The 26,936-nt window shown below is 42.7% G+C and overlaps 1 protein-coding gene and 1 pseudogene across 1 annotated transcript; one reads left to right on the plus strand and one right to left on the minus strand.

Annotated features, from left to right (window-relative positions):
* Window positions 1-309: 309 nt before the first annotated feature.
* LOC146624985 (protein NLRC3-like) lies at window positions 310-25,023 on the plus strand. The gene is made up of 12 exons (XM_085363239.1): window positions 310-398; window positions 483-584; window positions 10,468-10,584; window positions 13,361-13,439; window positions 17,718-17,919; window positions 18,060-19,857; window positions 21,443-21,616; window positions 21,963-22,136; window positions 22,406-22,579; window positions 22,844-23,017; window positions 23,271-23,426; window positions 24,981-25,023. Exons 1-12 carry the CDS (start codon window positions 310-312, stop codon window positions 25,021-25,023), a joined length of 3,282 nt encoding a protein of 1,093 aa, XP_085219365.1.
* On the minus strand, window positions 15,341-17,356 carry LOC146624986 (E3 SUMO-protein ligase KIAA1586-like; annotated as a pseudogene).
* Window positions 25,024-26,936: the final 1,913 nt, after the last annotated feature.

Raw genomic sequence — 26,936 nt, forward strand, 5'->3', positions numbered from 1 at the left:
TTCTGTTTAGGTGTAGAGGGAAGGGCACCCTCTACAATTTAGGCAACAATATACAGCTTTTCTTACCTTTATGTTTCTCTGCTTGTGACGTACACAACCAATGGTCAAGCTGAGTACATTGATTAGAATTAAAATTTAGACTGTAACAAAATTTCTATTCCCATGTGCTAACATTATTTTATTATTATATTAATGTAGCACATGGTTCAGTTAGCCTTGTTATAGAGGATTTCAGTTGATGTGCACATGAATGATTTGTGTTTCCTCTGCAGGTAGAAAGTGTGTGTGAGCTGATGTGAATTGAGCAGCATGGATCAGTGTGAGGACAGAGAGGAGGGAGTCCCTCCCTCTAAAAGCACTCTGTGTGGGGAACATGAGAGCCAGACCAAAGCTCAGAGGTGAGATGACCATCTCTAACTGTCCATGACTCTTCTCCATGTCACAGCTCAGCACTCACATCACTGCTCCATCATTATTCACAGGAACCCGCCTGGACCTTCCCCCAGCTTTGTGTCCTTACAGAGTGACTGGTCTGCTGGACGCTTCACTCTTTTTAAGGGATACAAACTGTCTGCTGCAGAGAGGTGATCTGTTAGTAATATGAACTTTTTGATGTCAGTTTGGTGCACTGCTGGCACAGTCTCTGTGCACAGAAATCTGTGTTGCGCACGAAAAAAATCTAACCTGAATTGAAATTAAAATTAAACAATTCTGTTTTGCAGTGTTAGTCAGTGACTGTCTGCTCCAGTATGGGATTAGAACGATGAGTCCAGCCAATAATGCGATTCACATTCGTATATACGCAGCTAATCAATGTCGTTGACAGGCTCTGACAGCGTCCTTATGTGCCGGTGTTTTAGCAAAGCGGCTGATGTGGAGTGAAGCCACGTTAATGACAACGTGGAGCATTGGAGACGTGAGCAGGACAGACGGAACAACTGACGGACAAAGTGTGGACTTTATACCAGTTTTTAAATTGTGTTGATTGGCCACGTAAAACCAGAGTTATGATAAAATATCTGCAATGTTTGTTTTTCTTCCTGAATACTGTCGTTGTTTATATTTACTGCAGGAAGAAACGGTAAAAACGGCGTTTTATAAGGAAAACCTCCAAAGCACTCTCCACCTGTGAGCAAAAACAACACCAAAAAAAACTCTCCACCCTTTCCTATTGGTCGAAAAATGTACCATGTCGACCAATCAAAAAATGAAATGGCAACATGGCATTTAGTTGTTTAGTGTCATGGTCCGGGTGAGCACGGGGTTTTTCCACTCCGCTGGGTTCTACCTTCAGGCAGAGACTCCAATCAGCTTCCACACCTGGTTCCAATCAAGTCACCTGCATATAAGACCAGCATTCACAACAGACCTCTGCCAGATCTTCTGCTAACCCATGACCCACCTGGCAGTCACGTTTCCCGAACTACTCTCATCTCCGCCTGGACGCTGGTTCTGTCATCTGGTTTCTTCCTCTCCACCATCGGACTACACCTGCCTGCCTCCCTGCCAAGTCCCTCACTCCACGCATATTCTGGATCCTCTCTGGACACTCCTCACCCGGAACCCCCTGGACACCCCTTCCTCGCATGACACTTTAAACCTGCAACGCTGACTGCGTACCTCCATCCAAGCCGCTGCCCCTTTTTCCATCCGTGAAATCCAGCACCTAGCCATAGCACTCAGTTTCATGTTCACAGTTTGGCCTCACAGTTCACAGTTCATAGCATTTCATAATTCATAGCATTCATAGTCTCCTGTTGTGTAATTTCACTAGACACTTGTAAATAAATCACTGTGTTCACGCCCGTTTGCCTCCCTCTGTGTCTGCATTTGAGTCCACACCCACAGCCGGGCCCTCTCGGCCGTAACAGTAAGATCTGGCCACAATATGGACTCAGCAGACGCAGAGCGGACAGCCATTCAGAAACAAGGTGCAATCCTAGGTCACCACGAGCAATCCATTCAATATCTCCTGGCTTCACAGAAAGACCTTGGTGAGGGACAGGCTAAGATCTTTGCTGCCTTAGAGACTCTACAAGCTAACCTCGCTTCCGTGCCGCGTCCTGCCCCCGAACCCGCGCCCCCCGCACAAGACACACAGCCATCCACTTCGTCCCCTGCCTCGGCTTACGCGCTCCAAAATGGGCCGATTTTTCGCGACGCATCATCCCCGGAGCCCGAACCTTTTTCTGGGGATCCGGGGAGCTGCACGGGGTTCCTACTTCAGTGCGATCTGGTATTTGGCCGCTCACCGCGCACCTTCATTGACAACGCCGCTCGGATTTCCTATTTCATAGGGAAATTACGGGACCGTGCTCTAAAATGGGCAGAAGCATACCTGTCAAGCCATCCCCTGCGAACTTGCTCTTATGATGACTTCCTGGGTGAGTTTAAAAGGACATTCACTCATCCTGTCTCTGAGGGCAGTTCGGCCCGTAAGTTGTTACAGCTGCGCCAGGGTCGCCGTAGTGTTGCTGATTACCTCATAGATTTTCGAACGGCCGCCGCGGAGACGGGGTGGCCGGATCACGCGTTGCAGGGAATCTTTCTACAGTCCCTGAATGATAACATGAAAGATCAGCTCGCTTCACGGGATGAGCCCGCTACGTTTGAGGAGTTAGTCTCCCTCTCTCTCCGTATTGACATCAGGCTGAGAGAGAGGGAGAATGAAAGGGACTACAAACCCCAACGTCCCCTACTCCGCCCACTTCCGTGTTCGTTTACGCCAGCCCCACCCATGATGCAGTCGCCTGTGTCGGCCGCCTCTCCCTCCGTCGTGGACGCGGCGCCGGAACCGATGCAGATCGGCCGCGCTCGGCTGCCGCCGGAGGAGAGAGAGCGTCGCTTTCGTGCACGCGCGTGTTTTTATTGCGGGTCGACAGAACATTTGATCGCAGCATGTCCCAAGAGGGGAAAAGGGCCAGCCCGCCAGTAGATTCGGGGATACGGGTGGGCGGTTCTCATAGTGATGATAAACCCCGTTTGCTTCTCACAGTCAGTTTAGTTATCAACCGTGCCACGCACACCTTTCAGGCCCTGGTCGACTCCGGTTCAGAGCAAAACCTAATCAGTTTTGACCACGCCACACGGTTAGGATTGCACCTTGTGCCTTTAGATCCGCCCATTTCTGCGAAAGCACTTAATAACCAGGTCTTTGCACAAATAACTCACCACACTGAGCCAGTGACTGTAATCACTTCAGGAAATCATAGGGAGGAGCTCACTTTCTTCGCCCTCTCATCGCCTGACACTCCCCTCACGTTCGGCTACCCTTGGTTAAAGCTACACAATCCACACTTGGATTGGTCTGGACGGAAGATAATAAGCTGGAGTGTATTCTGCCATGCTAATTGTTTGAGGTCGGCGTGTCCCCCGGGCCCCGAGGAGCCCTATGCGTTGGAAGAAACAACCCCCGATCTCACTGGTGTGCCCATGGAATATCACGATTTCAAAGAGATTTTTAGTAAGAGTAAGGCGCAAGCTTTGCCGCCTCACAGACAATACGACTGTGCCATAGACCTTCTCCCCGGTGCTCCTTTGCCCTCCAGTCGATTATACAACATATCTAAACCAGAACGTGTTGCTATGGAGAAGTACATCAGTGAGTCACTTGCTGCTGGAATAATTCGACCGTCGTCTTCACCTGTTGCTGCCGGATTCTTCTTTGTGGGTAAGAAGGACGGGTCACTACGACCATGTATTGATTTCCGTGGTCTCAACGACATAACTATAAAGAATAAATACCCATTGCCACTCATCAGTTCTGTGTCAGAGTCCCTGCAAGGCGCCACTATCTTCACTAAGCTGGATCTTCGTAATGCTTATCATTTGGTTCGCATTAGGCAGGGAGATGAGTGGAAGACGGCCTTTAACACGCCACTGGGCCACTTCGAGTACCTGGTCATGCCCTTTGGACTAACGAACGCCCCAGCCGTATTTCAAGCTTTGGTGAATGATGTTCTCAGGGACTTTCTGAACAGATTTGTGTTCGTATATCTGGATGACATACTCGTATTTTCCAGATCGCTCCAGGAACATCACGCTCATGTCCGTGCTGTCATCCAGCGCTTATTGGAGAACAAACTGTACATAAAGGCAGAAAAGTGTGAGTTTCATGCATCATCAGTCTCTTTTCTTGGTTATATCCTGGCAGGGGGGCAACTGAAGACTGATCCAGCAAAGGTCAAGGCAGTCACAGAGTGGCCGGTGCCCACATCCCGTAAGCTTCTCCAGAGATTCCTGGGCTTTGCCAACTTCTACAGGCGATTCGTCAGGAACTACAGTCAGGTAGTTGCACCTCTAACACGCCTCACGTCTACAAAGCACCCATTCACGTGGCCTACCGAAGCCGACAGAGCTTTCAACAAGCTGAAACAACTGTTTACAACAGCTCCCGTGCTAATTCAGCCCGACACCAGCAAGCCCTTCATCGTTGAGGTGGACGCATCAGATGTTGGAGTGGGGGCAGTGTTGTCTCAACATACTGGTCCATCAGCAAAGTTACAACCCTGCGCTTTCTTCTCGCGTCGCTTGTCTCCGGCAGAGAGAAACTACGATATTGGGGACCGTGAGCTGCTTGCTGTGAAACTAGCATTGGAGGAGTGGCGGCACCTGCTGGAGGGGGCTGAGCACCCATTCATAGTCTGGACAGACCATAAAAATTTAACATACCTACGGAATGCAAAGAGACTAAATACACGCCAAGCCCGTTGGTCACTGTTTTTTGCCCGTTTCAACTTTTCTATCTCATATCGCCCAGGTACCCGGAATGTTAAGCCAGATGCTCTCTCCCGCCAGTTCGAAGCCGCCTCAGAGCGGTCAGGGGTGCCCTCCATACTCCCTGCCAGCTGTCGTGTAGGGGCTGTCACATGGGAAGTAGACTCCGTCATTCAGCGGGCTCTGCAAGCAGAACCTGATCCGGGCACCGGTCCAGCTAACAAGCGCTATGTACCCACAGCAGCCCGCACCAAGGTTTTGGAATGGGTTCACACGGCCAAGTTCGCAGGTCACCCGGGCCGAGGTAGGACAGCTATGCTACTGAAGAGACACTTTTGGTGGGAGACGTTGGATAGGGATGTACGTGAATACGTAGCTGCTTGCACGGTTTGTGCTCGTAATAAGTCCAGGAATCACCGTCCTTACGGACTGCTTCACCCACTATCCACCCCACACCGGCCATGGTCACATATTGCGTTGGATTTTGTAACAGGGCTTCCAAACTCTGCAGGAAAGACTACCATACTTACCATAGTTGACAGATTTTCCAAGGCAGCACATTTCATAGCTCTAGATAAACTGCCCACTGCTTCAGAAACAGCTAAACTGTTGGTTGAACAGGTTTTCAGACTCCATGGGATCCCTGTGGAAATAGTGTCTGACAGGGGTCCCCAGTTTGCTTCTCAGGCCTGGGGAGCCTTTTGTACGGCCCTGGGGGCCAAGCCCTGTTTGAGCTCAGGCTACCATCCACAGACCAATGGCCAAACTGAGCGCCTGAACCAAGAACTCGAGACCACTCTTCGCTGCGTCACTGCCCATAATCCAGCCTCTTGGTCCACATTCTTGCCGTGGGTTGAATATGCGCATAACACACTCACCGCCTCGGCCACAGGTCTTTCACCTTTTGAGGCGTCCTTAGGTTACCAGCCACCTCTGTTCCCCGAGCAAGAAGCTGAGCTTGCGGTGCCTTCTGTCCAGCATCATCTGCAGCGTTGCCGCCGGGCCTGGACGCGGACTCGTGAGGCGCTGTTGCGCGCTGTGTCTCGCCAATGCCACTACGCCAACCAGCGGCGCACGGCGGCTCCTACTTACTCTCCGGGGCAAAAAGTGTGGCTGGCGGCTAAGGATATCCCGCTCCAGGGAACCTCCCGCAAGCTGTCTCCGCGCTATATTGGGCCTTTCGTGATTGACAGGCTGATTGGCCCTGCGGCAGTCCGGCTCACATTGCCTGCATCGTTGCGGATCCATCCGGTGTTCCATGTTTCGCAGGTCAAGCCAGTGTTGTCTAGTCCTCTGTGCCCTCCTTCCGACCCCCCTCCTCCCGCCCGGCTCGTCGATGGTCATCCTGCCTTCTCGGTGCGGCGTATCCTGGACGTGCGTCGGTGGGGCAGGGGCCGGCAGTTTCTGGTGGACTGGGTGGGGTACGGGCCTGAGGAGCGTTCGTGGGTGTCTCGGTCTCTGATCTTGGACCCGGCGCTTGTTTCTGATTTTTTCAGGTCTCGTCGCGTGTCCGGGTCTGCTCGGTCGCCGGGGGGCGATCGTTGAGGAGGGGGTACTGTCATGGTCCGGGTGAGCACGGGGTTTTTCCACTCCGCTGGGTTCTACCTTCAGGCAGAGACTCCAATCAGCTTCCACACCTGGTTCCAATCAAGTCACCTGCATATAAGACCAGCATTCACAACAGACCTCTGCCAGATCTTCTGCTAACCCATGACCCACCTGGCAGTCACGTTTCCCGAACTACTCTCATCTCCGCCTGGACGCTGGTTCTGTCATCTGGTTTCTTCCTCTCCACCATCGGACTACACCTGCCTGCCTCCCTGCCAAGTCCCTCACTCCACGCATATTCTGGATCCTCTCTGGACACTCCTCACCCGGAACCCCCTGGACACCCCTTCCTCGCATGACACTTTAAACCTGCAACGCTGACTGCGTACCTCCATCCAAGCCGCTGCCCCTTTTTCCATCCGTGAAATCCAGCACCTAGCCATAGCACTCAGTTTCATGTTCACAGTTTGGCCTCACAGTTCACAGTTCATAGCATTTCATAATTCATAGCATTCATAGTCTCCTGTTGTGTAATTTCACTAGACACTTGTAAATAAATCACTGTGTTCACGCCCGTTTGCCTCCCTCTGTGTCTGCATTTGAGTCCACACCCACAGCCGGGCCCTCTCGGCCGTAACAGTTTAGGAAGGGGGAAGTTTTAGGAGTGACGGTGTGTTTGAGATGTGAGAGATTTGTGACATTTAGCATGTTTGGCATATAAAGTTGGTGTGTTGTCTTGTGTAGTTAATGTGTAGTTAGTGTGTAGTGTAGTCAGTAGTGTTGTGTGTCAGAACAATGAGGCGACTGCTGAATGTTACAGGAGTTACAGGAGTGACACATCTGCTGCTGTCAGGCCTGCAGGTATCAGGCTGTTGTTCTCCTTCATCTCATAGTGGACAGAAATTATTTTTTGGAGCGGCACAAATAATTTGTGTGGCATCAGATTTGATGCAGAACAGCTGATTGTTCTGTAAATAGTTTGAAATGTTTATTTAAAAAACTCCTTGGCTGCATTTTTAGGTAAACAGCTGCAAAAAACTTTTACTTTTTTGAAGAAGTAACTGTATAATTAAGTGCCCAACATTGTCTGCAAAATACAGTATATAATGACCAGAGTCACAGGACTCTCTCCCAGACCACAGACTCATAATACAAGTCAGAGCTTTATAAAGAAAAAAGAAAAAAAAGAAAGTTTTGTTTTCAAAATTGGAGTTCAAGTTATTTTTCCTTCCAATAGTGTTAACATACTACAGGTCATGAACAAGATTTTATTTTAATTTTTTATTGTAAGTGGGCTAAAGCAGTTAATTAAAAGTAGTCTAACATAAATGCTATAATTTGATTATTTTAATAAACATGTAACTTGGATGATTCGATGCAGACGTGACCACAGTGCACACGTCTGCTGTCGCTCACAGTGTCCAAGGGACACTCGGGGAGTTTGTGTGTTCGCTCAGACACGTGAAACATTAGAGGGAACGTTGTTGGTGTCTCATTTAAATGATTTTTATGTTTCTTGGTTTCTAAAATTGATCTCTGTAGGAGACAATGTCTCAAAGGACACACAAGCACAGGTGTCACCGTCATTTTCAACTGGTTTTAAGCCACTTTTTGACAGACTATTTATTTTAATTAGAGGTGGAATTTCAGACATCAAACATCTGGATCCAAAACTATCATGCAAAAAAAATGCTACAAGTGTGTAGCATCACTTTAGCTTAGCATTAAATCAAACATGTTATGCTACCCACTGTAGCTTTTATTGCTTTTTAAATATGAACTGACACAATGGGAAAAGCAAAAACAAATGAACAAAAACACATTGAGAGCACTCCTCAGAGTTATCAATGATCTGCTGGTTTGCCCTGATGCTGACTGATGCTGTGGTTAAGTTCTACGGGGTCTGTACTTGGACCCCTCCCGTTTTCTCTTTCAACTATTTTAACTGAGTGACAGTCATGAGCTCAGCACATTGAATGACCACATCCATAATATTAAATCACACACAAAACACAAACACAAAACATCTTGTAGCTAAATAAAGATCAAACCGGGGTCATTATTACTGGCCCTATTGCAGCTAACCCATATTCAACACTTCTGAGTGCTTTGACCCTGAAGATGAACCAATTTTCTAAACATCCCCACTTCACTTTTGACAATCGCCTGATCCGGAATCAGTCTTGTTTTATGCAGTGTAGAAGACTCAGTTACATTAGCACGGTCTATCCAAAAGACATTAAAGATGGTGATATACATGTTAGATTTCCTCTAGGCTAGATTTTTGTAACCCATCATCATGCTCTGGCATCAGATCTTATCACATATTATTCATGATATATTCATAATATTCAGGCTCTGCTGGTTGTCCCAAAATCTTTGCTTAGAACAAGGATGATAAGCATTTGTCTGTTAGTGCAATGATTATTTGGAATAAACTCAGGTGATCAGATTGGTGAGCTTTTTACAAGCAAGTCTTACCTGTGCGTCCACAAGCAGAGGCCGTTTTTATTGAGATATTTTAATTATTAGAGAGCTCAGTGTGCCACTCTCTCTACGCTAATATGAGTTAATGGTTCTCAGTCATTAGTCTCTGTCTCTCACTTTCTCTCTGTAATAAATAGAAGTGATAGTATCAAAAACATTATTTCAGTAATTACAGTAGTCTGGTTATTAAAAAAAATAGGAAACCTTTTGCCCGGCAATGATGAGAAGCAGCAGCTATGCCACTTGTTGAAACTCGGGCACTAAAGTCTTGTGTAGTCAGGGTCAGGCCACCTGGTTGTTTTAAACCAAACTTCTGAGCAGTGTGGTTCAAAACCCCGGTGTGGCTCAGTGTTTCGAAACATCTGCCCTTGGGAAGCTTGACATAGTGTCAACATGTCTGTTTCAAGCTTCCCATCCATACTGTAACCAGAGTCCCACTCACTAGTGGGAGGGGGGGAGCAGCAGATGAGAGCAAGCAAGAGAAAACTGGACAAGGGAAAAAGAGTAAGAGAGAGAGTAGTGATGTAAACTTTAGTCCTTGTAGCTAAAATCTGATTTGTTTGGGTTTTTATTTAGACCTGAGTCAAAGTTTTTTTTTTTTCTATACTGTCATTTAGCACCTTTTTCCCTTGTTTTCTTTACCAAATCTGCTGTTGAAGCACTGAGAGCTAAGGTAAAAACTAGAGAGTGTATTTTTGCGTTGTTTTGCCGACAAGCTAGGTTTTTATACCAATTAGAGATCTTCGCATTGAAAATCCTCGACTGTCTCGAGACAGCCCTAGCACAGCTTCCACCGTCTTTGTTAACGCTGGATCACCTCCCATTTAAGAAAGAATGATTTTAGTAGGACCCTAATCTCAGGGCTTATCACAAGACCTGATTACAAAATGGGATGTCAGTTTAAATAGTTTCTCTCTGAGTTGTATGGAAACTTGATCTTGTGCCTCCAGCACTAATTTCAATCACTATTTCAATCACATTGGTCCGGTAACACATTTAGGTGTCACTGAACATTCCTAAATGATCACTCTGTAGGTCCAGTGAGTGAAAGGGTTGCATTAATCTGAACTGCACCTACTTACATTAAGATATTAGAACTGAGTGGATAACTTAGAACGGATTAACTTAAAAATCTAAGTTAACCCTAAAGGAAAATAATCCAGCCATACATGTTGCTGACGCAGATCCGGATTAAAGCCAAACCTGAACTGCTTTTTTTTTTGTATATCCTGGGATTGTGATGCATAAATTAATGTGCACTGGACATTTTGTTTATATTTCTGTCTCCTCTATTTCAACAGTTCAAACTCTCACTGGTCTTTGATCTGTTACTTTACAGCTTCCAGTTAGAAACTGTTCATGCAAAGCTAGACTCTGGTCCCAGCTGTCTGTAAAGGTCATATGGCTCAGTCCATGTATTTAAACTCTGTCCTCTAATCAACTCATCCTCAGCCTTTTCTTTGAATAACCCAGAGGAATTCTTACATACATACAATACATTTAAACTCCAGCTGCTTACAGTACGACCATAATCCTGAACAGTGTAAATGACAGTGTTTATCTCTGGGTGGTGCTCTGTTCTTACAATGCCAAGACTTACACTGCTTATGTTTAGCCTGCAAACCAGTTTCTCTTTAGGATAATGAATGAATGTATTCTATGACTTCAATAGGTTCTGTGACTGCAAATGAAAAGCACGTTTTTCTTCTCTAACAGGATCTATGGGAGACCTGCTGGACCTGGACCTGAACCCAGCTGTGTGTCCTTAAAGAGTGACGCGTCTAAAGATGACAAAATTGGTTTTAAAGTCCAGCCTCTGTCTGCTGCAGAGAGGTGAGCTGTTAGTAACACGAACTCTTTGATTTGAACTCTTTGATTTAACTGCTTGATGTTGTTGGATATAAATGGCAGTACAAACACGTCATTCCCTCAATCCCATTTATACTGTCTATTAAAAACAAGTCTGTGGTTTGTAAACAGCTGAAAATCCACTTCCGCAAACAGGTAGTGATGCTTGTGCTCATGTTTTCTTCCATCAGCAATGTTGTGCTGTAACTTTGCTGCACAGATTTCACTTTTATTCATAAAACTCAGAGACTCAAACACTGGTTATTATTTTTTAACTTCTACAAACTAAAGTCACTCTCCACTTTTCTGAAAATCCATCCAGTAACAATCAAACTGTAATCTGCTAAAATGTAGAAAATAAAGTTTCAAAATTCAGTGTCTTAAAACAAGTTCATATATCTTACTGAAATGATACTCTTTAGTGGAGTGTGTCTTATTTTAAGTGTAATGGTATATTTTGACTAGAAATAAGACAAATATACTTACTTATTACAAGATTTTGAGTTTTTGCAGTGTAGTCTAGTTAGCTAGTTGGCCTAGGATAGCCTTGGTGTTCTCCTGGACAAGCTAGAGGAGGTAGCCGGGGAGAGGGACGTCTGGTCTCCTCTGCTTAATCTGCTACACCTGTGACCCTGATATAAGTGGAAGAAAATGGATCAATGTCTGCAAGCTTCAAACATCCATCTGTGCACACAGGCTGTATTGTTAGACTTGCTGAGTTGAATTAGCTGGTAAGACCAGCATCATTCTCTCATTTTGTGTGCTGACCCTGGTTTGGCCCTTGGTGTGATTATGAAGTCCACTGTGCACTGTCCTTGGCCGTTTATCGAGCCTCTTACTAAAATACACGCACACACCGATCTCTGCTCAGATTCCCCTTTTTATTATTTTCTCTTTTTTTTTCTTACTCACCGGTCAGTTACATACTCTGCTGCAACCCAGTGCAATCTAGTGGCTGATGCAAAAAATAGGTCAACATGTTACACACTGCAGATAAACAGGTCAAAGTTAGCAAAACCTTTTAGGTGGGCAGGACTCTGAGAACGTTACGATGGCCAACCTGTCAAAAAGGTGTCAAAGGCAGCATGTGGTAGGACATGATGACCTCTACAAAGTGATACGACTCATCTTTATTTCACCAAGGTTATACATAAAAACAAGGAATTGTACTCTGGTTCACTTTTCTGTGTTCATGAAAAAATATAACCCCATGCTCGCTCCTTCTGCCATTGCACTTGGAGCATGGTACCCAAACTTGGGTGGGGGTGATGATGATATCGCCTCCTCTAAACTGTCGCCCTGGCTCCCACTTACTGTAGCATTTGTGTTATATCTCATTGATCTCTAGCCATGAGAGCAGTTCTTTCTTCTGATGTTGAAACACTGAGCTTCTTTCTCTGTCGATTTGGACGCTAGGTATCTGATGGGTCTCTGCTTTGCATGTTCTGCAACAGTGACATGCTCTCTTACAGGTCGCTCTTTACGCTCAGACAGGAATCTCAGATGGGCAAATCAACTTAGTTTAGACTCTATGGAAGTGCTTCCCAAAGGGAGAGGGGTTCTTATGCGATTTGTCAATTTAACAGACAGTTTAGTAACTATGTTAAACCAAGTTACACCATGGCAGCAACATAAGCACCATTTTAAACTGCAGTTGTTTAATATTTGGTTTTATTGTCCATCAAAAGCCTACTTGTCAAAAGTTTTAGAACACACCAATGTTTCTAGTTATTTATTGCAATTCAAGTCTTTCAACTCCAATGAATAGCTTGAAATGGTACAGTGGTAAGTGGTTACCTTAAAAAAATGTAAGGTTATCCCAAAATGAAAAATAATGTACATTTCAGAATTACACAAAAATGCCTTTTTTTTTAGCCAGAACTACCTCAATTACCTCAAAAGGACAAGATGGTAAGCTGGAAAACATGGAGAAGCCAGAACAGTTTCCAAACTTAAACCCCATCAAGCTGCTTTGGGATGAACTGGACAGAATTAATGTCAGGGTCCCTGGGTCATCGACATAGTGTTTTCAGTTTTGTCATGTTCAGTTTATTTCCCACATCCATGTTTTTCACTTTCTGTTTTCTGTCACCTGTGTATTGTGTTCTGGTTAATTCCATGTATCATTAGTCAGACTAAGTTCAGCTGTGTACTCACTGGTTTCTAATCACTCATCTTCAGTCCTTTGTCATGTCATTGATGTTGTCTACACCATCCGTGTGTCCAGTGTAGCCAGCCAGTTCAGTCATCTCATCATCATCATCAGAGTGTTACATACTACTATCAGACCTATGCTGCATGCAACCAAAGGATGAAACACAAATATCTGACAAAAACGATGCGGCAGTTGTGCTGTATAAAATAATGGGGGCACCAGTTTTAAAGATAAAAAAATTCATTCAACACTGCTCCACTTCAATAAAAATATGACTCATGACACTGATTCTCAAAAAACAGAAACTGTGAGTTTGTGCAGTGCAGACTGTATCCAGTCTTTATTAAGAAAAAGATGGATAAACTAAACTATCAATGTGTCCATGAGCAGTGAGCAGACAGTAATTTTCTTTTTTTAATTTAAGAAAAGACTCGACATGCTGGACATCAGTAAGAATTTAAAACAGACTGAAAATGCCCAATGTTTTCAGAAATTTAAGGGTTGACTAAGTTGATTCATATGACGTTGTTTAAGGATTGCCCCTTACCAGAAGAATATTGGATCTTTATCCTGTGCTTGCACTGATTCTTCATGATTCTTCCACAGAGTGGACCAGCAGAACTCAGAGGTTCCCAGTGATCAGTCTGCCCAGCAGCATCAAACACACCTGGACTCCATATTTATGGTCTGTACTTATACAACAAGTACTTTCGCACAGTGCTTTAAGTGGCCCAAAAGAGGTGCCGGTACTCTGTTTTTTTTCCGCCTCCCCTGAGGTAACAACAACTATGGGTTTTATGTACAACAGTGAACAGACAACCTTATACAAAATAATAAATCATTTTATTAGTTTGTGGATTTGCTTGAGCTAGAAAGAGCTACTGAACATAAATAAAATGTGCAAAAAGGTATTGAATTTTATTTTTTAAACAAAATGTACATAAAATTAATTATAAACTAATTTGTATTTTGCTCTCTCTCTTGAGTCCCTGCTGGTATCAGCAGCAGCACTTGTAAAGTGTACCTGCAGAGCTTGGTAGTTCTCCCATACTGCTTTCACTGTTCTCTCACTTGAAGCAACCCAAACATAATAACCATAGAACAGTAGAACATAATCTTGAGTCTTGAAGATGGTTCATTTCTTTACCCCTGAAAAATATACAAAAGCAGATTCAGCAAAATACAATCACAGTACACCAAATGAAAAATGAGAAATACTGTACAAATCATTTTACCTAGAAAAGGCTCCAGCACGTTTTGGGCTCCACTTTCCTTTCACTTTGGGCTTCGCAGTTTGTGGATGCTGCACTTCTCCTCCCTAGTGCCAGCCATGTCTGCACATATGTTTGTGCGTTAAACTGATCCAAGGGTGGTCCGTTGCATTTCAGGAAAAATCATATTTGAAAGCCTTTTGATGTCGAGAGAGTTTCTTTTATCTGTCAAAGTATCATTCATTGAGCTGAAAGCTCGCTCGCATTCACTTGTTGATACTGCAATGGTGTGGACAGCTGTAAGAAGCGGCTTCAGGGCTGCTGGTGTCTTGGAAGCTTTAAGGTCTTTATACTCCCTAAATCCTAGGACACTTTCCCTCTCCCCAACTCTGAATCTCTGACATAAACGTCTGACCGCTGCATCCCCATATTGAATATCTAGAGATGCAGCCCAGGAGTCAGACTGGAGGACCTTGATGTCTGAGAGGAGGTGACTATCTGTCTTTTCAGATGAGGTTTTACTGACATGCGAGGAAGTTGTTGGAGTAACATTTTCAGCCAGGCTACGGAAAAATTGGCCATGGTTGATTTTTATAACCCTCTGATTTTCATGCAGGCATACATTTCTGAAGATTTTCTCCTTTTCAGCTTCAATGGCAGTTTGTGTGTAGGGACCAGGTGTGGATACCATTGACTCAAACACCCGGATTTGTCGGTCCAGCTGCCTGTCGGCTTGATCCAAAGTCATGTCCCGTCTCTGGAGCATTCTTGAGAGGTCACTGAGTTCTGTGAGAGCGTCATACATGATGCCAAGATTGACCACAAAAGAAACAGTAGTGAGAACATCATTGAGTCCTTTGTATTTTGCTCTCTCTCTTGAGTCCCTGCTGGTATCAGCAGCAGCACTTGTAAAGTGTACCTGCAGAGCTTGGTAGTTCTCCCATACTGCTTTCACTGTTCTCTCACTTGAAGCAACACAACGCACTGATAAAACACGGCCTATCACAAGGAGACGTTGTCCAACATTGTGAGCACTCTCGGTTAACTCCCTTTGGTTTTTTGGTGATGCATGGTAGAGGGAGTAAAGCTGATCTAAGAATATTTTAAAGTGGTTGATTCCTCTTACCTCCTTCAAAACATCACAAACTGCCAGTTCCAGTCTGTGATTGGAACAATGCCAGACAAACAGGTAAGGGAATTTGGAACAAAGCTGCGCTGCAACTCCTGCTTTCCTCCCAAGCATCACTGAGGCTCCATCACAAGCAAATGCCAACAAATGTTCCTGTAGGTAGTGAGGGTCAAAGCCATTATTATGAAGACATCCTAACAGTGCTTCAGTGATGTCCTTTGCTGTGGTCCCCTGCAGCTCAATCAGTTAAAAAAATATTGTGTCTGGATTTTCACTGGAAATAGCTGACCGCAGGCACACGACAAGCACAGACTTTCCACTTATTGTAGTGGATTCATCAATGAGCACACACAATTTTCTTTCATTCATCACTATGTCATTGACTACCTTCTTTTTCATTTCAGCTGCAATGTGATCCAGTATATTTGCACATGAGTTATTAGAGTGCAAAACTCTGCCCATCTTGACACCATTTAAGACTTGCAACTGGACATCTATTGGCATGTCTGTAAAGGGACGCCCATGCTTGCCAATCTTATAAGCTGTTCTAAACACATTGCAAGTTGAAGCGTAGTCAGCCTTTCTCATATCTTCAATGTGTTTTTACATTGTATTTTGTGTTGCCTTCTCTTTTATTTCAACTGCTTTCTTGTGATAAATTGAGTCTCTGTGCTCTTTTATTTTCTTTCGTAGTGAGTTTTGTTGTGCAGCCTTGTCCCTTCCAAAAGACGAGATTAAGCACCCACTCCACTCCTGCGACACTCTCTGCCCTTGCTGCATGTCCACGCGAGCACAAACTTGACTACACACACTACAGCCCAACTTTTTCTTCCTTCTGATATTTTTATTAAAGTTTTTACATCGACTTTTACAAAAGATAAATTGAACAATATGCCATTTTCTTTTTAAAGAACATAAAGCAATATAAAACATACACTCCCACCTCATAATTATAGCAGTACCAGTGGGTGTACAAACAGAAAAAGGAAAAAGTCCAATCTGATATTACTAGTAACAAACCCAAGGGTACAAGACAACAGTTCCTGAGTGTACAAAGGAGATGTGGGGAGTATCCAAAACCCACACCCCCACACAGACACATAAAAACCAAAACACACAAACAAACAAAACAAAAAAAAAAAAAAAAAAAAAAAAAAGCCCAACTTTTGATTTCTGCTGATCAGCCACTTGTAATTTGTGGAGAAATACCGGACTTGTGCTTGGGACCAACATTCTGGCCACTCATGCTCGCTAACGCGGCTGTTGTCATCGGTAGAAATGGTGTCATTCTCGTCCTCGTCATCGCCAAAAGTGCCGTCGTCCGCGGCTGCGGCACTAGTGCAGCTTTCATTAGCTTGCGTCTGACTGCAGCGATATCATTCTGGCTTGGTGGGGTGTCAGCCAGCGAGTCCTCTGATTCTGACCTTGTTCTTTTACTACTCAGAGTCTGAAGCCAGGAGAGCATATTAAGTGTTCATTGTTTTTGTATTTTAACCGAGCAGCTGTTTGCGCGTTTTACACACCCTCTCCGGACCACGTTGAGTTGTTGACATGACAACGGCAAAAGCGACGCATGCGCTTTTCACTTGTAAAACACATTGGTGTATGGGTAATGTAGTCTCTGCTCTCGGTGGGACAAATTAGGAAGCGTGCTTGTGAAGGGCGCTCTGAAAAGCGGCAGCGCAGTCAAACGATTATAACAGATGTGCAAATGAGAAAAGCACGTTCTGTTTTTGTTTTTTTTGTCCCATTTGGATCTATAGCCATCAGAATTGTTGTCTTGAGGCCAAGAAAGATGCCAAGAGGATTTATTTTACCAAGTGGATCATCATGGCCTTGCCATATTGGTCCATTTGGTTGACCTTTATTATAATTATGAATTTATTTTATTTTCAGTTGCAAACGGGACAAACATAACTGTGGGATAGGACAGGGGGAAAGAATGAAAGAAAGAGAGGGAGAGAAAGAAAACCAAAGGGGAGAAGAGACGGTGAGAAGGGGGGGAAGAGAGAAAAAAAAAACAAACAACAAAAAAAACTCCTGGGTCACCTGTATGGAGAAAAAAACCCCAGAGGAGACAGCAAACAACAAAGAGCAACATAATAATAGAAAAAAAAGCACCATCACAATAAACTAGCTAGTCATAGATATCAATAGTTACTAAATAATAAACGATATTGTGCAGCACGCAAGATAGACAGCGCACAGTGTGCTTTGAGGCAGCAGCCAAGAAAGCTGTAGTCTGCGTCTGTAAATACCCATGTGTACACCTGTGTGCATACCTGTGTGGATCAGCATGCTTGCATTCCAAAGGTTTCTCCATGTAATGATCTGCTAGGGAGTGTGGGGAGCCACAGCCCTGTCCTTTATGGTATCATGAAAAACACGTTCTGGGCGCATGGAGAGGTGGCGGTACTCTCAAGAGCTATATTTAGAAGTGGTGGTACTTAGTACCGGCGCGTACCGGCCCACTTAAAGCACTGCTTTCGCATCTATTCTGTTCACAGTCCTCTCCATGCTGCTCTTTGTAGACCAGTGAATTGTCAGTGTGTCCAACATGGATCTTATGTTTGGCTCCATGATTTCCATCTGATTGGCTCATTCATGAAGTATTCTGTTCCAGTTGCTGGAGGACAACATCATCACTTTTGTGAAGAACGAGCTGAAGAAGATCCAGAAGGTTCTGAGTCTAGATTACCCAGAATGCTTAGAGAGTCAGAGGGAGGAGGAGCAGAGGAGGAGCAGCAGAGAGGCATTTGTGAAGATCACAGTGGAATTCCTGAGGAGAATGAAGCAGGAGAAGCTGGCTGACCATCTGCAGAGGAGTAAGAGGATTTCAATAAATATTTGAGCTGCTGATTGAATAGAAAATTTATTAATGTCTCAAGAGATGCACAACATGTGTTCAAAGTTGTCATATTGAATTTGTAAATCATGAATTCATATCCTTTGTTTATTTATTCAGAACATCTTGCTGAAGTTTGTCAACGTAAACTTAAATCTAAGCTGAAAAAGAAGTCCCAGTGTGTCTTTGAGGGGATTGTGAAAACAGGAAACCCAACCCTTCTGAATCAGATCTACACAGAGCTCTACATCACAGAGGGAGGGACTGCAGAGGTCAATGATGAACATGAGGTCAGACTGATTGAAACAGCATCCAGGAAACCAGACAGACCAGAAACAACCATCAGACAAGAAGACATCTTTAAAGCCTCACCTGGAAGAGATGAACCAATCAGAACAGTGCTGACAAAGGGAGTGGCTGGCATTGGGAAAACAGTCTTAACACAGAAATACACCCTGGACTGGGCTGAAGACAAAGCCAACCAGGACATCCAGTTCATATTTCCATTCACTTTCAGAGAGCTGAATGTGCTGAAAGAGGAAAAGTTCAGCTTGGTGGGACTTGTTCATCACTTCTTTACTGAAACCAAAGAAGCAGGAATCTGCAGCTTTGAAGACTTCCAGGTTGTGTTCATCTTTGATGGTCTGGATGAGTGTCGACTTCCTCTGGACTTCCACAAAACTACAATCCTAACTGACCCTAGAAAGTCCACCTCAGTGGATGAGCTGCTGATAAACCTCATCAGGGGGAACCTGCTTCCCTCTGCTCGCCTCTGGATAACCACACGACCTGCAGCAGCCAATCAGATCCCTCCTGACTATGTTGGCATGGTTACAGAGGTCAGAGGGTTCACTGACCCACAGAAGGAGGAGTACTTCAGGAAGAGATTCATGGATGAGAAGCAGGCCAGAAGGATCATCTCCCACATCAAGACATCACGAAGCCTCCACATCATGTGCCACATCCCAGTCTTCTGCTGGATCACTGCTACAGTTCTGGAGAATGTGCTGGAAACCAGAGAGGGAGGACAGCTGCCCAAGACCCTGACTGAGATGTATATCCACTTCCTGGTGGCTCAGGCCAAAGTGAAGAAGGTCAAGTATGATGGAGGAGCTGAGACAGATCCACACTGGAGTCCAGAGAGCAGGAAGATGATTGAGTCTCTGGCAAAACTGGCTTTTGATCAGCTGCAGAAAGGAAACCTGATCTTCTATGAATCAGACCTGACAGAGTGTGGCATCGATATCAGAGCAGCCTCAGTGTACTCAGGAGTGTTCACACAGATCTTTAAAGAGGAGAGAGGACTGTACCAGGACAAGGTGTTCTGCTTCATCCATCTAAGTTTTCAAGAGTTTCTAGCTGCTCTTCATGTCCATCTGACCTTAGTCAAGTCTGGACTCAATCTGCTGGAAGAACAAAAAACAACCTTCGTGAAGTCTGAAAAAAGAGAATCTGGAGAAACACACTTATACCAGAGTGCTGTGGACAAGGCCTTGCAGAGTCCAAATGGACACCTAGATTTGTTCCTCCGTTTCCTCCTGGGTCTTTCACTGCAGACCAATCAGAATCTCCTACGAGGTCTGCTGACACAGACACGAAGCTGTTCACTTACCAATCAGGAAACAGTCCAGTACATCAAGGAGATGCTCAGTGAGAATCTGTCTGCAGAGAAAAGCATCAATCTGCTCCACTGTCTGAATGAACTGAATGATCATTCTCTAGTGGAGGAGATCCAACAGTCCCTGAGATCAGGAAGTCTCTCCACAGATAAACCGTCTCCTGCTCAGTGGTCAGCTCTGGCCTTCATATTGCTGTCATCAGGGAAAGATCTAGATGTGTTTGACCTGAAGAAATACTCTGCTTCAGAGGAGGCTCTTCTGAGGCTGCTGCCAGTGGTCAAAGCCTCCAACAAAGCTCTGTAAGTTGTATGTCACAGTAGCATTCACATTAATTGTGGTTAATAGCCTTGTTAAATGATGAAGTAATGTGTCTGATCATGTGTGTTTTGTTTATTTTCATTTTTTATATTTTGTTCCTGTCCTGTTTGTCCATGTAGCTATTGAAATTGTTCTCTGAAGCCATCAGTAGTCCACTTTTCCCCAAGTGGACCCTTATGGCTTTTGCTGTGATTTTACTTGATAGTTATGTTTTATTAGAAGATAATACCAACCCAGACCCCCAACCGGACGGCCAGCTCCTGCTTCTAGCCTCCAGCCCCCGATAGTGAACAGAGAACGGAGGTGTGAACAGACCCCATGCCTCATTCCGCCTGCTCATGTGTGGTTGTCATGAGTGTAAAGTGCATTTAAAACAGGGAAACATAGCATCAATGACCCTCTGTGTTATGGAGTGGGAGGACGGAATTAATTAGGGATCAGGAGGAAAGTATGGGGGGACTAACTACCCCCTACCTGTTGCCTACTCACCTACTGACCGCCATAGGCACCTGGTTCCCCTGTGTTAATAACATGTTAAGCCCTTTGGGGTTTTTAGGTTACAGGTTAAAGTTGACATGGCCAAATCAAATTGACATTTTTTTCTGCAATTACAATCTCTGTGTAAACCATCTTGGTATCAAAATAAAGCTAACATTGTGACAGGTCATCAGAAGTGCAAACATCAGAGCAGATGCAACTGTATCAAATAACTGACCAGAGGAAAAAACAAAAATATGAAGGAGTTTTTCTTTGCTTCATGTTTTATAACACATGCTTTAGTAGATTTAAAAAAAATGAAGAAAACAATGAATCAACAAATGGACATTACCTGTGCAAAGGTCAATGCTGCTGAAGCGAAACAGAACTTTACAGACTGTTGATTTGAGACAGCAAATTAGTTTGCAATTTGTCATAATCTATCAAAGTTGAAATTTCTTTAGTATTCAATAACAGAAAATGAGTTGTTTTTTTTGTAGAAAGTGATTTTTGAAAAAAATTAACAGAACCACAGGATTTTTGTTTTTAGATCTTTATTCAAAATCAGTTTACCTGCTCTTTAGTCATTTGTTGTTTTAATAGTTTGTTGTTTAGATTCTGAAAGAATCTGAGCTTCAAAACTGAAATTGTGACGTTTCTGTGGATATCACACATCCTATATTTATTTAAATAATAGACATGGTAGTACATCCTGTTAAATCAGATATTCTCCCTCCCGCCTCTGCTACTGGAGGGCTGAATAAGCCCAGTTATTTCTTGATACTTCGCACTTTGTGTTTTGTCAGTTGACCAGCATGCCACAAGTGTGTAATGCAAACTTGTGTTTCTTGTGTTTCTTTGGTTTTCACTGTGTAGTCTGGTGTGGCTTACTATACTTGCTGTACACATAAATAAGGGATTGATGAAGAATGATTTAGCTGAAACCCCCCCACCTACCCCCACCCCCTCCCAACATGATCTCTATAAATGAACTGTCTGATATTTCTCTGAAAAATAAATAAAAATGTATCTAAATTGTATAATAAATAATACAAATAATTTTCTTGTTTGCTCTTATTGTCTTATCAGACTGAGTGGCTGTAACCTCTCAGAGAGAAGCCTTGAAACCCTGTCCTCAGTTGTTAGCTCTCAGTCCTCTAGTCTGAAAGAGCTGGACCTGAGTAACAATAACCTACAGGATTCAGGAGTGAAGCTTCTGTGCGTTGGGATAGGAAGTCAACACTGCAAACTAGAAACTCTAAGGTCAGTTCAAGTGACATTTACATTTTTGTTTTTAAAGATTTTTAAAGTTTTTAAAGATTGTGAAAAAAATCACAAAGAAATCTTTATCTTTAAATCTATCTTTCTTTCTGTTGTTTTATTGTTGTGTTCTTAGTAAAAATGTGAAATTTCTTACTTGGCTAATTTAGTTTAACAATCAGGTCAGAATTCATGAAGGTACACACACACACACACACACACACACACACACACACACACACACACACACACACAAACATTACATATTGCCAAATCTAGTTACTACTTGCTGTACCATGAATACACTTTAATAACTGGGTTATTTGTCTTTGTGTTCATAATTTTTCAGACTAACTGACTGTAGCCTGACAGAGAAAAGCTGTGAACATCTGTCATCTGTTATGAACTCTCTGTCCTCCAGTCTGAGAGAGCTGGACTTGAGTAATAATGACCTACAGGATTCAGGAGCGAAACTTCTGTGTGCTGGTGTAGAAAGTCAACACTGCAAACTAGAAACTCTAAGGTTAGTTCAAGATATATTTACACTTTTTGTCAATGATTCAGAAAAATACAAGTTACTAAGAAGCTGATCTTTATGTGTGTGTTGTTGTATCTTTGTGTTATCAGTAAAAATTTGACATTTCTAATGTGGCTAACATGGTTTAATATTCAAGCCAGAATTCACACAAGAACGGGATAACATTACATATTGCCAAATCTAGTAACTCCTCACTGTACCATGAATGCACATTAATAAATGTGTTATTTGTCTGTGTTTTAAAAATCTTTCAGACTAACTGGCTGTAACCTAACAGAGACAAGCTGTGAAGATCTGTCAACAGTTGTGAGCTCCCAGTCCTCTAGTCTGAGAGAGCTGGACATGAGTAACAATGACCTACAGGATTCAGGAGTGAAGCTTTTGTATGCTGGAATAGCAAGTCAGCACTGTAAACTGGAGAAACTAAGGTCTGATTAAGTGATGTTTACATTTCTTTTTCAGTGATTTAGAAAAAATTACCAACAAGCTGAAATGTATCAATTTGCTGTTGTATCTTTGTGTTATAAGTAAACATTAGACATTTCTAATGTGGCTAAAATAATTAAATATTCAACTCAAAATTCGTGCAAAAACCGGATAACATTACATATTGCCAAATAAAATAACTCCCCAGTACCATAAATACACTTTAATAAATATGATATTTTGTCGTTCTGTTCATTATTTTTCAGACTAACTGACTGTAGCCTAACAGAGACAAGCTGTGAAGATCTGTCATCAGTTATGAGCTCCCAGTCCTCTAATCTGAGAGAGCTGGACCTGAGTAACAATGACCTACAGGATTCAGGAGTGAAGCTTCTGTGTGCTGGACTAACAAGTCAGCACTGTAAACTAGAGAAACTAAGGTCTGATCAAGTTGTATTTAAGTTTTTTGTTAGTGATTGAGAAAAAAAATCTAAGAAGCTGGCCTTTATCCATGTATTTTGTGTTATTAGTAAAACTTTAAATTTCTAACATGGTTCACTTGGTTAATCAATCAAGTCAAAATTCATGGAAGAACAGGAACAACATTGCATTGCCAAAAGTAGTAACTCCTCCACGAGTGATGAATACACTTTAAGACCAATGTCATTTTTCTTTCTGTTTATAATTTTATAGGCTAAGTAGCTGTAACCTCTCAGAGACAAGTTGTGAAGCTCTGTCCTTAGTCCTCAGTTCCCAATCATCTAGTCTGAGAGAACTTGACCTGGGTAACAACAACCTTCGGGATTCAGGGTTGAAGATGCTCAACACTCCAAACTCGACAATTATCAGGTCAGATCAAGATTATTTTTCTTTTAAAAATGACCAGCAAGAATTAGAGGTAATGAGGAGATTGTTTGCACGCTATTAGGACATGGAGCTGTGCCCATGAGCAGAGTTTTGATTTATTAAATGTATCTGTTTTTGATTTACTTGTTTTGAAAATATGTTGTTTAACATATATTTTTACAATAATAATAATAACTAGAAAGCGAAAATTTCTGAAGAAATTTTAAGTGTGCCTATGCCGCCGCTAATCAGTGTAGTTTGCCATTCAAACGGCTACAGAGAGCAAAACTCAGCAGAGCAGCCATTCTCCACCATGAACTATGGTAAAACCAAACACCGCTCGCGCCTCACAGATGACAGCTTACGGTTTTGTGTAAAGATGAGGTGACTTCGTACAGCCCCAATTTGTAGACGCTGTGCGCAGAGGTTCATAAGCAGACCCGACAATGTTTGCATAAACACGCTTTGAAGCATTACGTTATGGACCACTTTTCACACATAGTTGCTGTACCCACACAGCCGGCTGTAGCTTTTCATCTTACAGCCCGACGCATACAAAAAAAAATAAAATAAAATAAAACAGCCGAGAGAGCACAGACTTTACGCCTGAGAGGCGTGATTGCAGATGCCGCTGAGGTTGGTCCACCTCCCCTGCAGCGGCACTGCAGACCACGCCCTGCCACACACATCAAACACGTAAAATAAATATTTATGCAGTTTTGCATTCACTTTTTGTTTTTTTTTGTTATTTTTACACAGTGTTCTGAATGTTTAACAATGGTCTACAGCCAATCTTGTGTATTATTATACAAACTTTGGTTGTAAGATTCAGATCACTATTTAATAAAAGCTAAATATTTTATATGAGAGTAAGAAAGAAAGTATATCTTTGTGTCCCCCTCTCCCTGTTCATGCCCTACCTGGCCCCAGGTAGTTCAATTCAACCAGGCGTTCAATTTGTGGCTCGGACTGTTTCGTTTATTCAGATGCTGGGGCAAACACCACTCCAACTCTGCTGCTGGCCCTTTGCACATCACAGTAAACACTGCGTGATTATCAACATAGTAAAATACAACAACATATATATAAAAAAAACACATTAAGCAAAAATAATCATGTTTTTACAAAATTCCACGGTCTCAGGAATGAGTATGACACAAAACTAACATAACAGGATTACCAGCAAACTGCAGCTGAAAAGCTAATGCTTCATCTTAGTCAATTACTAAAATGAATCAGTAACATCAGTAAGCATGGACGCGGTTCAGTTGTGAGTTGGTAATATCCATTTTAAAGTTAGTGCTTAGCATCTCTTATAACACTAAATAAAGAGAATAGACAAGTCAAATACTCAAATATAAACATAATACAACATAGTTAACATAATCAAATATAAAGATCAGAAATATATAATACACTTCAAACTGCTCACACTATGCAACTAAATAGCATTAGTGCGAGGTTAAGCAACCGTCAGTACACAGGAACTACTTCCGGTAGTTATACAAATTAAAAGCGTCCCCCATTATAATCCGCTATAATGCTCTTATTGTGAAGGGCAAGCGGGACGCCATACTTCCGGTCAAACTACGTTCGCTAGCTAGCCGCGGCTAGCAGCAACATCGTGAGAAATCTCTTGCTAATATGGGATGTTTTGACAAAACGAGCAGATATTTGACGTTTACACACCTACATTCTCACCTGAAAATATCTTAAAAGTTTACTTTGTGACCTAGAAACACGAATAAGAGCAATATATTAAACGAAATGATGGCCGCCATTGTTTCACTCGGTAGAGGCGTGCTTTGCATTGTGGGATTTTGAGTTTTAAGGCAAATTTGCACTAAAATGTAAATATTTACAAAACTATAAAAGTTATGAACACCAAAAGTCATAGCATAGTAGTCCAGACCCAGCCGCACAAAATGATGTAACATATGTAACCCGTCAGTACACAAGAACTACTTCCAGTAGTTATACAAAATAAAAGCGTCCCCCATTATAATCCGCTATAATGCTCTTATTGTGAAGGGCAAGCGGGACGCCATACTTCCGGTCAAACTACGTTCGCTAGCTAGCCGCGGCTAGCAGCAACATCGTGAGAAATCTCTTGCTAATATGGGATGTTTTGACAAAACGAGCAGATATTTGACGTTTACACACCTACATTCTCGCCTGAAAATATCTTAAAAGTTTACTTTGTGACCTAGAAACACGAATAAGACGAATATATAACACGAAGTGGGAGCCGCCATTGTTTCACTCGGTAGAGGCGTGCTTTGCATTGTGGGATTTTGAGTTTTCAGGCAAAGCATTGTGGGATGTGGAGTTTTAAGGCAAATTTGCACTAAAATGTAAATATTTACAAGACTATAAAAGTTATGAACACCAAAAGTCATAGCATAGTAGTCCAGACCCAGCCGCACAAAATTATGTAACATATGTAACCCTTGTGTCAAAACTGTGCGGCACATAAGCGTGGGAAAATTTTCACTAAAATATTTATATTTAAAAAACTATAGAAGTAATAACCACCAAAAGTCATAGCAACTCATTCCAGCTCCAGCCGCACACAATGATATATCATATGTGAACCTTGTCTCAAAACTGTGGGGCAAGTTACGGTCCAAAATTTCAGGCGGAAAAAGGAAAATAATAACTAGAAAGCGAAAATTTCTGAAGAAATTTTAAGTGTGCCTATGCTACTGCCAATGAGTGTAGTTTGCTTTTAATGTGGTGCAATAAGTGCAGGTTGCCATTTATAACAATAGGGGGGAGCAATATGCAACATGAGCATAGTTTGCTATTTATACCACAAGAGGGAGGGAAATTGAATACAGCTGATTTTCAAGTTAAAGAAAAGTAAGCTGTATTGTGATCTCTGCTATATGCAGTGCAGCATACAGAGATGAGAGAAAGATGCTCCAGTTACACCATTACAAAAGAAGTTAATCGATATAAAATAAATTATGTTTAAGTCTGAGGTGTTCAAGAGAAGTTACAATTTAGATTTTACAGTTTTGAGTCGTTTAAAGTGAACAGTTTAACAGATTGTAAACCAAAGTAAGTTTTCTTGGTAGAAAAAAAAAGCCCATTAAGCGGTATTCAATTTGTATTTCAAAGGTATTTTAATGTGAAAAGGGAAAATTATGCAAATTATGAAATTTCCCCTTGTGGGACTAATAAAGGTATCTTATTGTATTCAAACTATATTTTGTACAAATACCATTTACAATAATGTATTCCATTTAAACATGATATTTAGATTGTGGTAAACAGCAAAGCAATATAAAATAAGGAAAAAGGAAACCATTCAAGTAACTTTATATTATGAACCGAAGAGTAAGGAAAAGTATAAATGAAAAGCATACAAGCATTAATGTATATAGATAAACCCAACAATCATATGACCCCCTATGAGCAAGCACTTTGGCGACAGTGGGAAGGAAAAACTCCCTTTTGACAGGAAGAAACCTCCGGCAGAACCAGGCTCAGGGAGGGGCAGCCATCTGC

Source organism: Diplotaxodon limnothrissa, linkage group LG9 (genome assembly GCF_057381915.1).
Source record: "Diplotaxodon limnothrissa isolate DT_005_m linkage group LG9, D_limnothrissa_male_GT1.1, whole genome shotgun sequence".
NCBI classification, from domain to species: Eukaryota; Metazoa; Chordata; class Actinopteri; order Cichliformes; family Cichlidae; genus Diplotaxodon; species Diplotaxodon limnothrissa.

Excerpts from the sequence above, each read along its gene's own strand:
- LOC146624985 (XM_085363239.1), top strand. The coding sequence starts at position 310 with ATGGATCAGTGTGAGGACAGAGAGGAGGGAGTCCCTCCCTCTAAAAGC. Across the intron at positions 10,585-13,360 it reads CCTCTGTCTGCTGCAGAGAG|AGTGGACCAGCAGAACTCAG; the intron begins GTGAGCTGTTAG and ends ATTCTTCCACAG. Across the intron at positions 22,137-22,405 it reads TGCAAACTAGAAACTCTAAG|ACTAACTGGCTGTAACCTAA; the intron begins GTTAGTTCAAGA and ends AAAATCTTTCAG.